The 13,293-nt window shown below is 34.4% G+C and overlaps 1 protein-coding gene across 3 annotated transcripts in view; it reads right to left on the minus strand.

Moving 5' to 3' along the window:
• Positions 1-13,293, minus strand: part of CEP85L (centrosomal protein 85 like) — a 143,575-nt gene that overhangs the window by 53,373 nt on the left and 76,909 nt on the right. For 2 of the 3 annotated variants that reach the window (XM_063096998.1, XM_063097000.1), the window contains exons 4-5: positions 11,823-11,944; positions 2,587-2,704 (exon numbers count right to left, since the gene is read on the minus strand). In XM_063096998.1, the coding sequence (XP_062953068.1) occupies positions 2,587-2,704; positions 11,823-11,944 (240 nt within the window). The remainder of the gene's footprint in view (positions 1-2,586; positions 2,705-11,822; positions 11,945-13,293) is intronic. The other variant, XM_063096999.1, reaches the window with a different exon arrangement.

Genomic DNA, 13,293 nt, shown 5'->3' on the forward strand with positions numbered 1-13,293 from the left:
GCTGTTTCTTCTAACCCTTGCCATGTTAACTACTCTAAATCTACCTACTGATACGTTTATCTTATATATTTATCATACCCATTTAGTATTTAGAATTTTTCCTTGTATTCCATTTTATTAATTGCCTTTACCTTTTAAAATCAAATTTCTCAATGATATTTCAGTTCTCCACATTATTCCAAATCTTTGTAATATTTTTAGCAAACACTTTTCCATATCCTTCCAGATATTTTTTATCTGTCCTTGCAGACTGACTTGGAGAGCCCTCTACTGGCCTAATGCTGTGTCAAAAAATTTTTCTTCACCTTTCAGATACCTATTTATACGTGCTCTTTATAATATAATAATAATTGTGTAAGTAAAATCTTTATTCAGAATGACAAAATTATAAAAAAAAAAGAATGGTTCTACCAAAAACACTACTATCAAAGCAAATCATACCATTTTTATAGCATAGAAATACCATTTTCAAATAAGTGTACGCTATTAATCTCAATACTGATAGCCTTGTTATCATGTGACAGATGTCATAGATAAAACCACATAAATAATAAGGTATTCTGATGTATTAGCAACTAAAATATGAAACACAAGCTAGAATATGTTAAATGCTTCTGTCTCATGTAAATCTGACAGCTATTTGGTCATCAATACTTCCTGATTTTGATACACCAATCCTTTTAATATTTATAAATAACATGTTTAAAAATATAAGTAAAAAAAAAATCCCACTTAAAATGACTTTTTAAAATCTAGGAATAAAGACCTTAATTAAGAAGACAAAACAAAAATTTACAAATAGAAATATATACCACCACAAAGTTATCAGGCTTCACTTTTGATCCCAATAAAAATGCCAACAGCAATTTTTTTTGGGGGGGGGGGTTACTAAACAAGCCAATTACAAAGTTTATATAGAAAAACATCCAAACAAGTTTCAAGGAAAATTCTTAAGAAGAAGAGTAATAATTGGAGAAAGCAGCCTGTCCAGCCATATAAATTCTGTAATAAGGCTTCACAGACCCTATGTCTGTGTACTCATTAGATTGTACTTTCCTCACTGGAAAAACTATCCTCATTCACACTTCTATCCTAAGGCCTACACATTGCCTTTCCCATAGTGAACATAAATAAAGTCAGAAGGAATGAATGAACGTGTTTTCCTATATAGTCTCTCCCCCTGTAAGTTTTGAGATCCATGAAGGCAGGAACTATTTTTTCACTTTTATGACCTCAGACTTTATGACATTGGATGATTAATAACTGTTTTGTTAAATGGACTCAATTGTATATTACAAATGAGTATACAATTTTATACAAATTTATATGTTTATTTATATACAAATATTTAAAAAATTGTATATTTTATACCCATTTATAAAATATGCATTAGAATTAGAGATACTCATGGTAAAAAAAAATTACATAGAGAAAAAAGAAGCTAATATAAATAGAAAATATCATGACAAATTTGGAAAATACATTTCCAAATCAAATTATAGACAAAAAGCTAATTTCTTTTATGTTAAAATGTTCCTAAAAACAATAAGCAAAAACACCAAACCTAACAGAAAAAATAAGCAAAGGATATGAAAAGACAATTCACAGAAAAAGAAATACAAATGGATATTAAATATATAAAATGAAGCTCAGTATAACTCTTTAGAAAAATACATATTAAAACCATATAGAGATAACTATGCCCTGCCTTTTATATAAACCTAACAGAAGGGCAAAAATCCTAAAGTTTGATAATACACTCCGTTAGCACAGCAGCTGAAACTTGGGATGTGGAAGATGGGAACGTCTTATACACTGTCCTTCTGGATGGCAATTTGACAATATCAATAAAAATTATAAACTTTATAAAATTATATACAACACCTAGAAATTTCACTTCCAGGAATTTAACTTAGAAAAATAATTGCATATGAGCAAAATAATATTTATAAAACATTATAATGGCCCCAAAGTAATATTTATAAAACATTATAATGGCCTCAAAGTAGAAACAACCCAAATTTTGATGAGTAGGGGACAGGTTGAACAAATTATGCTATCTCCATAAAATGGAAAAAAAATGCAGCTGTAAAAGGAAAGTAATGAGGTGCTATCTGTGCAATAAGATAGAAATAATCATTGTATGTTATATAATTTTATATAATATAAAGGAAAAAAGCAAGGTGCCAGATAATGTATATATTCTGATACTTTTTATAAATGTAGAGGGATAAAATACATTTATATCTGCTCATAATATGCATCAACTTTGGAAAGATACACTAGAAACTGGTAATAGTAGTTCTCATATGGGTGTGGGGAGGGGGTATGAACTGGACAGATGGAAGACAGTAGTTAGACATCTTTAATCACACATACAAGGGGCTTTCAAAAAGTTCATGGAAAAATTAACATCTTTTAATTTCATTTCTGCATGAACTTTTTGAAGTTCTCTTGTATAAATATGAACGATGTGAATGCATTTAATTCAAGAAATTGTTTAAAATTATCTTAATTTTACAAGATAAGTATATTATTAATACAGCTTTACTAATAAAACAACTACAAAATCCTCTGTAGTCTTACCTGCAAACTAGCCATATAAGAATCCTCACAATTTACATAATGTCCTAACATGGCATGTTGTGCTCGTAATTCGTTATCCCTTATCCTCTCATGTAGGTGGGTAATTTGTTGCTTCTGTCTGCAAAACATAAATTTAGGTCACATTATAAAAAATACACTTTTTGTAAGAGACAGTTAAAAGCAGAACATTTAGTATTGTAAAAATTTTACATTAGAGTTTAAAAGTATCAACTTAAAAAATCTAAATAGGGAATTTTTTTAAAACCACAGTACCATGAAATATGTGGATTACAGTAAGAGTTTATTTATACTGTAGAGTACTTCTGACATTTTATGAATGTAGTCTTTTGTAAAATACTCTTCTTAGATTCTAACAAAGTCATGCTTTGCTTTCTTCTTGCTACCTAACACAAATGTTACATCCTCAGGCTGGAATGCCATTACCTTAAAAATAATTATTTTTATTCATCTAAATTCTGCTCAACATTTTACACCAAATGAAGCTTTTGAGAATTTCATTGTCGGGGTGAAGGATAGTTTTATAAAAGTTGCACAGTCTACACATTAACTTCACCAAAACTGGAGAACTCACCCAGTGACAAATTTGTATCTTTGTATAGCTCTGGCATTTCATTTAGTAATACAACCTCACATTAGAATCAGAAACATTGAAGTTCAAATCTTTCTTCAGTAGCTCATAGTATTTAACTTCTGTTAATATGAATCCTTATATATTTTAAAACTGTTATGTGCCAGGCATGATGCTAAGAACTTTTACGCAGTACCTCATCTTCAAAAATTTAATAATTAGTCTCATAATAAGCTGATGAAGGAGAGAGAGCATTTAAGGAATAATAGTACAGACAAACAATTAGTTTGATGTTTTCCCAAATTACTTACAAAGTAACTTTTAGAATGAGCTAGGTTGCATCAAAGAGCTTGTTCTACTTAGATTCACTTTTTTGCTATCTTTTAAGAAAGTTCACATTCACATCAAATAGGAAATAGGAAATTTAGAAGAAATTAGTCATATGACACTTATAAAGAAAACTTCCTTTTCCAGCCAAGATGGAGTAGCGGGCATAGGTTTTGCTCTCTTGCCTGAAACAATTAAAAAACAGGATAAAGACTCTCAAAACACTGGATACCAGGCAATTAAGAATGGTGATCTCTGTGAGAGGAAAAACAAGTGAGGTGGGCCCTATGACTGTCCCAGCTTACTGCTGAGAGAGTTTTCAAGCTCCAGCACAGGGATGGTGGTCTCCTTGAATTAAAGAGACCAAGATGGGAATCTGAAGAAACCAAGGCAGCTATAGTTCACAGTGCTGGGTCACTCTTGAGAATTCAGCTGAATACTAACAAAGGTGTGTGTGCAGGGGGAGGGGCAACCAAAATGATTAGAGAGAACAGTGCTTGTGGGGATGAAATATTGCCTATTCCCAATTGTCAGAGTGAAAAATATTCATGATTCACAAAGCATCAATTAGCAGCAGTTCTCAGCTGGGGGCAATGTTGACCCCAGGGGATATCTGCAACATTTGGAGACGTTTTTGGTTGCCACAACTGGGGCAGAATGCTACTAGTATCTAGTGAATAAAGACCAGGGATGCTACAAAGAACAGAACAGCCCCCACAACAAAGAATTACTGACCCAAAAAGTACTGTTGTGGATTGACTGCCCCCCCAAAACTCACTGAGGCTTGACCCCCATTATATTAGTGCTAAGAGGGTGAGAAATCCAATTATGATAACTGAAAGACAGGACCTTTAGGAGAAGATTAGATTATGAGGACTGTTCCCTTGTGAATGGATTACTCCATTGATGATTTAATGGATAGTCATGAGCATGGTCAGGATGTTTTTATAAGGAGAGCAAGTGAGCAGCTTAGCTCTGTCATGCTCAGCCATTTGCTATGTGATACCCTGTGTCTCTGTGGAGAGTCACCACCACCCAAGAAGACCCTCACCAGATGTGTTCCCTAGACTCTGGACTTTCCAGCCTCTGAAACTATAAGAAATGAATTTTATTTCTTTATAAATTACCCAGTTGCAGATATTCTGTTGTAAGTAACAAAAACATACTAACACAGAAAATTGGTACTGAGAAGTGGGGTGTTGCTTATGACAAATACTAGAAAACATGGAAGTGGTTTTAGAACTGAGTAATGGGCAGAGGCTAGAAGAATTTGGAGGAGTAGGCTAGAAAAAGCCTAGATTCTACTGAGGTCTTAGAAGGCAAGAAGACCAGGGAAAGTTTGGAAAGTCTTAGAGACTGGTTAAATGGCAGTGACCAGAATAGAATGCTGATAGAAATATGAACAGTAAAAGCCCTTATAAGAAGGTCTTGAATGGAGATGAGGAAGAACTTATTGGAAACTGTAGTAAAAATCACCTTTGTTATGAAGTGGCAAAAAAACTTGACTGAATTGTGTCCACACAGAAGGGCTTTACAGAATGTGGAACTTAAAATTTAGGACATTTGGTGGAAGAAATTTCTAAGAAAAAAAGCATTCAGGAAGCTGCGTGGATACTTGCAACAGCCTAAACTGAGTTATGGCAGTGAAGGCATGATGTAAAGGCAGAATTTGTAATTAAAGGAGAAGTAACAGGTAAAAAATTTGAAAACTTCAGCCTGGCCACATAAAGAGGGAGAAACTCTGTTTGAGAGAAGAAACCAAGGGTGTAGCCCAGTGACTATTAGCTAAGGAGAGTAGGACAGAAGAAAGGGATCATCAAGAGAATGGAATAAAGACCTTGAAGGTATTTCAGAGATCTTAGAGGCTGCCCCTCTCACCACAGGCCCAAAGGCCTAGGAAGACAGAATGGTGTCAGAGAATAGGCCTGAGGTGTCCTCCCCAGGCTCTCTGCCCAAGGCCACCTCAGGATGCTGCTCCAGCTGCCCCAGCTATAGCTAAATTGACTCCAGGTGCTCCTGGACCCACAGCTTCGGAAGATTCAAGTGGAAGCCTTGGTGGTATCCACATGGTGTTAAGTCTGTACGCTCACAGAATGCAAGAGCTGGTGGAGGCATTGCAACCAGATTTCAAAGGATGTGTGGAAAAACCTGGGGGCCCAGGAAGAGATTTGTCACATGGAAGAAGTAACCACAGAAAGCCTTCACTACAGGAATGCTGAGTGGAAATGTGGGGTTGGAGCTGCAGCTGAGAAACCTCACTAGGACCATGTCTAGTGGAGCCACGGGAGCAGTAACACCACTGAGACCCCAGAACCGTAGACCTATCAGCATGCAATGCTACCCTGGGAGAGCTGAAGTGTGGGCTAAGCCCCAGGAAAGCCATAGAAGTGAGGCTGCCCAAGGACTTGGAGGCCCAAATCCTGCACCAGTGTGTAGAGGATGCCAAACATGGAGTCAACATAGATTATTTGCCACCTTTAAGACGATGCCCACTGTGCTAGGTTTAGGACATGCATAGGACCTGTTATCCCTTTCTTTTGGCCTACTTTTCCCTTTTTGAACTGGAATATGTACCCTATGCTTGTCTCCCCATTGTATCTTGGAGGTAGATAACTTATTTGACTTCACTAATAAGACTTTAGACTTCTGAGTTAAAACAAGTTAAAACTTTGGAGATGAAATTAATGTATTTACCTGAGAGGAGGACATGAATTTTGGGACCATGGGCAGAATGCTATGGGTTAAATGCATCCCCCAAAGGATCCTGTATTGGAAACCTGGCCTCCACTGTAACAGTGTTAAGAGGATGGGAAATCCTATTATGGTAATTGAAAGGTGCGGCCTTTAAGAGGTGATTAGATTGTGAGGACTGTTCCCTAGAGAATGGATTAATACACTGACGGTTCAATGAGTGGCCATGGGTGTGGTTCTAATGGCTTTAAAAGGAGAACAAGTGAGGAGGTTAACTCTCTCTTGCCATTCTGCCATGTGATACCCTGCGTCAGTGCAGAGAGCCACCACCAAGAATGTCCTCACCAGATGTGTTCCCTGGACTTTGGACTTCCCAGCCTCTGAAATGGTAAGCAATAAATATCATTTCTTTAAAATTAACCAGTTTCAGGTACTCTGTTATAAGCAACAGGAAATGGATTAATACAAACACTGAGGCTGAGAAACCCTGGGTTCTAAGATGGTCTGGTCTTGCTATGGGGAAAAAATTAACCCAGCTTAACCCAGCTCTGTTGTCATCTAACAAAATTTAAAAACAAGAACAAAAACTGCTTCCCAGAACAAAGCTGAGGAATATAAAAATATGTAATGCCCAAAACAACTTAAAATTCATAATGCCTGGCATCAAAAAAAAACTTCCAGGAGTGCAAAGAAGCAGGAAAATGTAATCCATAATAAAACCAAAAAACAATCAACTGAAACTATGCCAGAATTGACTCAGATGATGGAATAGACAAGGACACTAAATCAGTTATTATGACTGTATTCATATGTTCAAGAAGCTAGAAGAAAGTGAATATATTAAATAGAGACATAGAAGACATAAATAATACACGAAATAGGATAAAGGGCAGATTAGGTATTGTAGAAGAAAAGTCTGGTGAGCCTGAAAACACAGCAACAGAAACAATCCGAAAAGAAACACATGGAGAAAGAAAAACAAATAAAAACAAAACAAACAAAAATCAAAAAACTCAGAACATCGGTGAGCTATAGGACTATTATAAGAAGCCAAATATATGTATAATTGGAATCCCTAATTAAGAGGTAAGAATGGGGGCGGGGGAGTGCAGAAAAAATATTTTGTAGAAAAAAGGCAGAATTTTTCCATATTTGATGAGGACTATCTAAACACCCACAGATTCAAGAAGCCCAGTAAACCCAAGCATAAGGCTTAAGATCAGTGTGCTTAAAATTACCATCAGTAGATAACAACATGCTAGGCACAGAGAATAAAACTATCATCTACCACATGAGAATATGTTTATATTTAATGGTGCATCTTGATAATAAAACTAATTATCATGTTTCTCACTTAAAAAAAAAAAAAAAAAAAAAAGCAGCCAGAAGGAAAATAAATTCATCCAAGGAGACAGAGGTAAAGAGCACAGCAGATTTCTCATCTGAAGTAATGCAAACAAAAAGACATTAAAGCACTAAAATTAAAAAGCTCTCAACCTAGGATTTTTTTACCCAAGGAGAATTAAAAACAAACAAAATGAAATTATCAACCTATAATACTTTCCCCAAGGAAAATATGAAGAAACTTAAAAGCTGAAAGAATTCATCACCCGCAGACTTCAACTTCAAGAAATGATAAAGGGACACTTTCTAGCAAAAGAAAAATGATACCAGAAGAAAACATAGATCTACACAAAATATAACACAGAATTGATAACTACATGAACAAATACATAAGATATTCCTCTTATTATTTAAATCTCATTGAAAGATAATAGACTGTAGAAAGCAAAAATAATAATGTATTACAGCATGTAATATGTAGATATAGAATGTACTCATGACAAAACAGTTCAAAGGCTGGAAAGGAAAAATGAAAGTATACTTTATAAGATTCTTACACATGAAGTAGTATAGAATTACTTGAGGTAGACTGCTATAAAGTATATAATAAGCTCTAAAGCAACCACTGTAATAACACAACTAAAGTTATAGCTAGTAAGCCAACAAAAAAGAAAAAGGGAATTATTTAAAATACTCAATTTATTCCAGAGAAAGCAAAGGGGAACAAAGAACAGATGGGACAATTAGAAAATAAATAGCAAGATAAGAGATTTAAATTCGAACATATCAAAAGTCATAAAGTGTAAATGGTCTAAATAATATCAATTAAAAGGCAGGATACTGTCAGATGGATAAAGAGTAAGACCCAACTATATGCTATCTACAAGAAAACCATTCTAAACATAACCATGATATGTACAGGTAGGCCTTCCTTTAAGAAATATGATCAGAAAGCCTATCTTATAAAGCAGATGAATTATAAGGACATTAAAAAGTATTCGCACTATACCAAAGAATTCACCACTGATTTTAAAAGCCTATCTGGCACAATTATAATGTGATTTTACTACCACATGTAATTAAATGAGGAACATATATAAGGCAAATGGCAAGTAATGACAAAATGAGAGTTCTACTCTATACGGCCATTTACTAATAGCACCAACTCAGTTGTCACCACAGGAGGTATAAGGATCTCCCTGGGTCAGTCTCAAACGCATTGATTTACTCCTATAACTTTTCTGATCAACTCAGTGGCAAAAGCTGAGGTATTTCAAAGTGCTAATCATTATAAGAACTACTAGTATAAGCAACAGCACAGGTTAACCAGTAACCTTGACTTCTTTTCTATTAAAATAAGGCTACTTCCTCTGAATGAAAATTCGATGAGTACCTATTAAGAGTAATGAAATGTACAAGAAAGAGTGTCTTCAGTAAGGGAGCTCAGGCAGAGTCTAATATGTACATAAACATAACTATTATATATACAAAGCATGTATATGCGACTATCATCTTTTTGTTGATGGTTACTATGCATCAGACAGTATATTAGGTTTTTGTAATACATTCATACATTCATTAACCCTCATGCTATAAAACTGGGTTGAGGAGGGGAGTTACCTAGAACTGTGATCTTTAAAAAAATTCATTTTTGTTTAAGTGGTGAAATTCCCATACCCAAGCAGGTAAGTAGATCAAAATGCAAAAGGTCAAGCACTTTACTCAATCACCTACATGGTTATAGCAGCAAATATAAAGAATGAGAAACGAGATTTTCTGTTTTTGGAGTTGTTCCTGAAATTAATCCATGTGCTTTTTTTCATGAAATGGGGTGCATTTAGGAACAGTTTCTATAACAGTTGTTTTTCCCAAACATTTGCTCTGCTTTGGCCTAATTATCTAGTTGTATGCAATGTGAAAAATCACATTTTTCTCATGCAGTTGTGGATAACATGATATTTTCAGAAATAATATCCATCATATAATTTTTAATTAAGTGACCTGAGAGGTATCACCAACGACATCACATCCTAAAGTGGAAAGCTCAATATCTTTACCCTTGGTTCCATCCAAACGGACACCAAGTCCTGTCAATTCCATCTCTGAAATAGCCTCTGCATATGACATCAACATTTTACAGGCCATTAGTCTACTCTACTTCCTCAAAAAAAAAAGAAATGTTGTATATTTGGTTCTAATTTTAAGAACTATATCTGTTACAGAGATTTTTATATACCAACATTTTTTACTTTTAAATGTGCTGGTTATTTTGCTTTAGAAACAAAAACTGGTGTTTCTCTTCCACTATTTTACATAATATTAAATGAACTGATTATCAAAAATTCTGTAATAAACTCATAAAGGAACCCAAGATTACTTAACAATACTGGGTGTGGTAGATTGTTTACAAAAATGCCCATAATTATTACCCTCCCTGTATTATTAATGCCCCTTTACAATGTGGTTTTGCTGTTCTTACTGTCCAAAGGTAAGTTCTACTGGCTTCATGACCAACCGAATGTAGTGGAAGTGATACTGGGCCAGTTCTAAGTCTTAGCCTCAAGAGACTTTGAATATGTTTCATTCTCTGTTAGAACCCAGGCTAGCCTGCTAGAGGATTAAAGACCACATGGAGTGAAGAGAAGCCATCCAGCTGAGGCCATCCTAGGTCAACCAGCCCCTACCTGACATGTGGCTTATTACTGTAGATACATGAATAAGCCTAGCAGAAGAAATGGCCAACTCAGCAACTTGAAGTATTCTGTATTGTTCCTTAGTCTCTTTTTGTAATCTATACAACTGACAAATATACACTTTTAATAGATATATCAATAATTTTCTGCATTTCCTATTAACTTGTACTCAATGGGATGGTATTCAAAATATAATAAAATCTAAAAGTCAATTGATTCTGATTGAGGAAGGGCAAATCCATATTAATAAAATTCTGAATTTTGGTCTGTTTAAAAAAAGTATTAATTTCAACTATGTACAGGGAATTAAATTATAAGTGTTAAAAATACATACCCATATGGACTTATAATTACTCATATAAAATTCACATGTACAAGAAACATTTAATATTTTTAAACAGCTTTCTCCTAAAATCAAACAAAACTATTTTCTACAATCTTCATTCATTTATCAAGCACGGAATTAGTAAGGGTTTTTTGTGACCGGCCACACAGTGCTCAGCCAGTGAGCGCACCGGCCATCCCTATATAGGATCCGAACCTGCGGCGAGAGTGCTGCTGCACTTCCAGCGCCGCACTCTCCCGAGTGTGCCACAGGGTCGGCCCGGAATTAGTAAGTTTTAAGCATATGCTACATGCCAGGCTCTGTTCAAGATGTTCAGAATATAGTGGAGAATAAGAAAGTACAGATGTCTATGATCTAGTTTATATTCCAGGAAATCTTGCTAATATTGCTAAATTTCTAAGCAAAACCTTTTGAAAATTCAACTATTAAATGTATTTAAAGATTGAATTAGAATTTAATTTTAAGGATAAAATGTCTAATACTTTATCCCATAGAACCACACAAAAATAAGCAATAATTAGCACTGATTATGAACAAAAGCCTCTTGGAACTATTTCTCAATCACCATGATACACCACACATTTAATTATTCCAAAAGTATACATAAATGATATAGAACTAACATATACTAAAGATAATACAATTAAGTAACATTAAGGTCTACTGCCCAGAATAATCAGGAGACTGCATATTAAGCATAAATTTCATTTTCAGAGCTTTGGTACTAAAACATTCAAAAATTTTGGAATGTCCCCCAAAATTGCCATAATTCTTATTTATAAGTCATTTAATTTTAAACATTCATCATTTTCATAGCTTCTGTGGCTTCAGACCTAACATACATTAGTTAAAGGAAATTACTACTTTAAAGTAGCTTTCCAATTTGATAGTTCCCAAGTGTAATACACAAGGACACAACACTATTTTGTAGCTCTGATAGTTAATCAGCATTGCAGCTAACCTACTACATGTATAGAAAAGTAAGAGAGGGGCTTCTAAATAATAAGCTACACTAAAGTGACTGGAAAGGATAATAGAAATCAGACAGACAGAGAAACAAACAAGCTCTGAGTTCTGACAGTAGTTCTTGAAAGGATTGGGATGGGCAGGGTAAACATGTGGCCATCAATATATTTGTAAAGTTCTAGTTCTTAAACTCGTAAGCAGTGGATGAAAAAGTATTTGTTTCATTAATCTATATTTCTGTGTGCCTGAAATATTTAGAAATTTTAAAAAATAGACTCACCGATCAATTACAATCTCTTTCTGCCTTAGAAGTCCTTCCTTTATTTTCAGCACTGATTCCCACTTACTGAAATCCTGAAAGCCAGAAGGTGAGTAACTTTGACGAGATGATCCATTCAAAACCTGCACAAACATGTTTACATTATTAGGATACTAAAAGTATCTAAAGGTAATATTTACATACCATATATTTTCCCAACGATTTTCATTAAAAAATAGAGTTGTGTTTGTTTGTTGTATCTTTTTAAAATTTTTTTTAAGCTCCCACTTATTAGTGAGGACATGCAGTATTTCTCTTTCTGTGACAAGATTATTTCATTTAACATAATTTTCTCTAAGATCATCCATGTTGCTATGAACGGCAGTATTTCATTCTTTTTTAACGGCAGAGTAGCATTCATTGTGTATATATATACACCACATTTTCCTTATCCAGTCATTCGTTGATGGACATGTAGGTTGGTTCCATATCTTGGCTATTGTAAATAGAGTTATGATAAATATGGGAGTACATGTATCCCTTTGACATGATTTCCATTCCTTTGGTATTGTATATACCCAGCAGTGGGATTGCTGGACTGTATGGCAGTTCTATCTGTAGTTGTTTGAGGAACCCCCATACTGTTTTAAATAACACTGTGAACACTAAGAATTTCAAGAAAGTTCCAAAGTACATGTACAAGTCTAATGAAAAACTGATGACAATAGGACATTTAATCTGGCTAATTACAATACTATATATAAAACCTTATTCTCATTACCTTGTGGAAGTAGAAGCTTTCTGGAAATAAGAGATTAATCGTTGCCCAAAGAAGGAGTACAATAAAGGAATGTACTATGGCTCAACTAGACAAACATTATGAGGAGGGTTTCCAGGAAATGAAAGCAATGTATGTAGCATGCAGACTTCAAATTTTCATATATCATATTTAATTACATTAAAATTTCAAAAGTCATAAATATTTTCACAAAGTCATAAATATATCCATAGAAAATATGACTATTAAGCAGATTATTTGGATGATTACTGATATCTAGTCTAAATTTTATCATTTAGAAAAAAATCTGCTTATAATTTAAGAAAAAATTCAGATATTTAAACTAAATCAACAACAATAAATACCAATATAGCATATATCTTCAAATTCCTACCACTGAAACAACAAACTTTTTTTAAATGTTGGCGTCATGGGTTCAATTGTGTTGCCTCAAAATGGTATGTTGATATCCTGACCCCTAGTACCTCAGGAAGTGACCTTATTTGGAAATAGTCTTTGCAGATGTAAGTCAAGTTAAGATGAGATGATTAGGGTGAGCACTAATCCAATATGACTGTTGGCCTTAAAGAAAGGGGAAATTTGGACCCCTACACAGAAGGAAGACTATATGACAAGACAGAGAGAATGCCATGTGAAGACGAAAGCAGAGATTCAAGTGTTTCATCTACAAGTCAAGGAATGTAAAAGATTTCC

This window comes from Cynocephalus volans, chromosome 5 (assembly GCF_027409185.1).
Source record: "Cynocephalus volans isolate mCynVol1 chromosome 5, mCynVol1.pri, whole genome shotgun sequence".
Classification (NCBI taxonomy): Eukaryota; Metazoa; Chordata; class Mammalia; order Dermoptera; family Cynocephalidae; genus Cynocephalus; species Cynocephalus volans.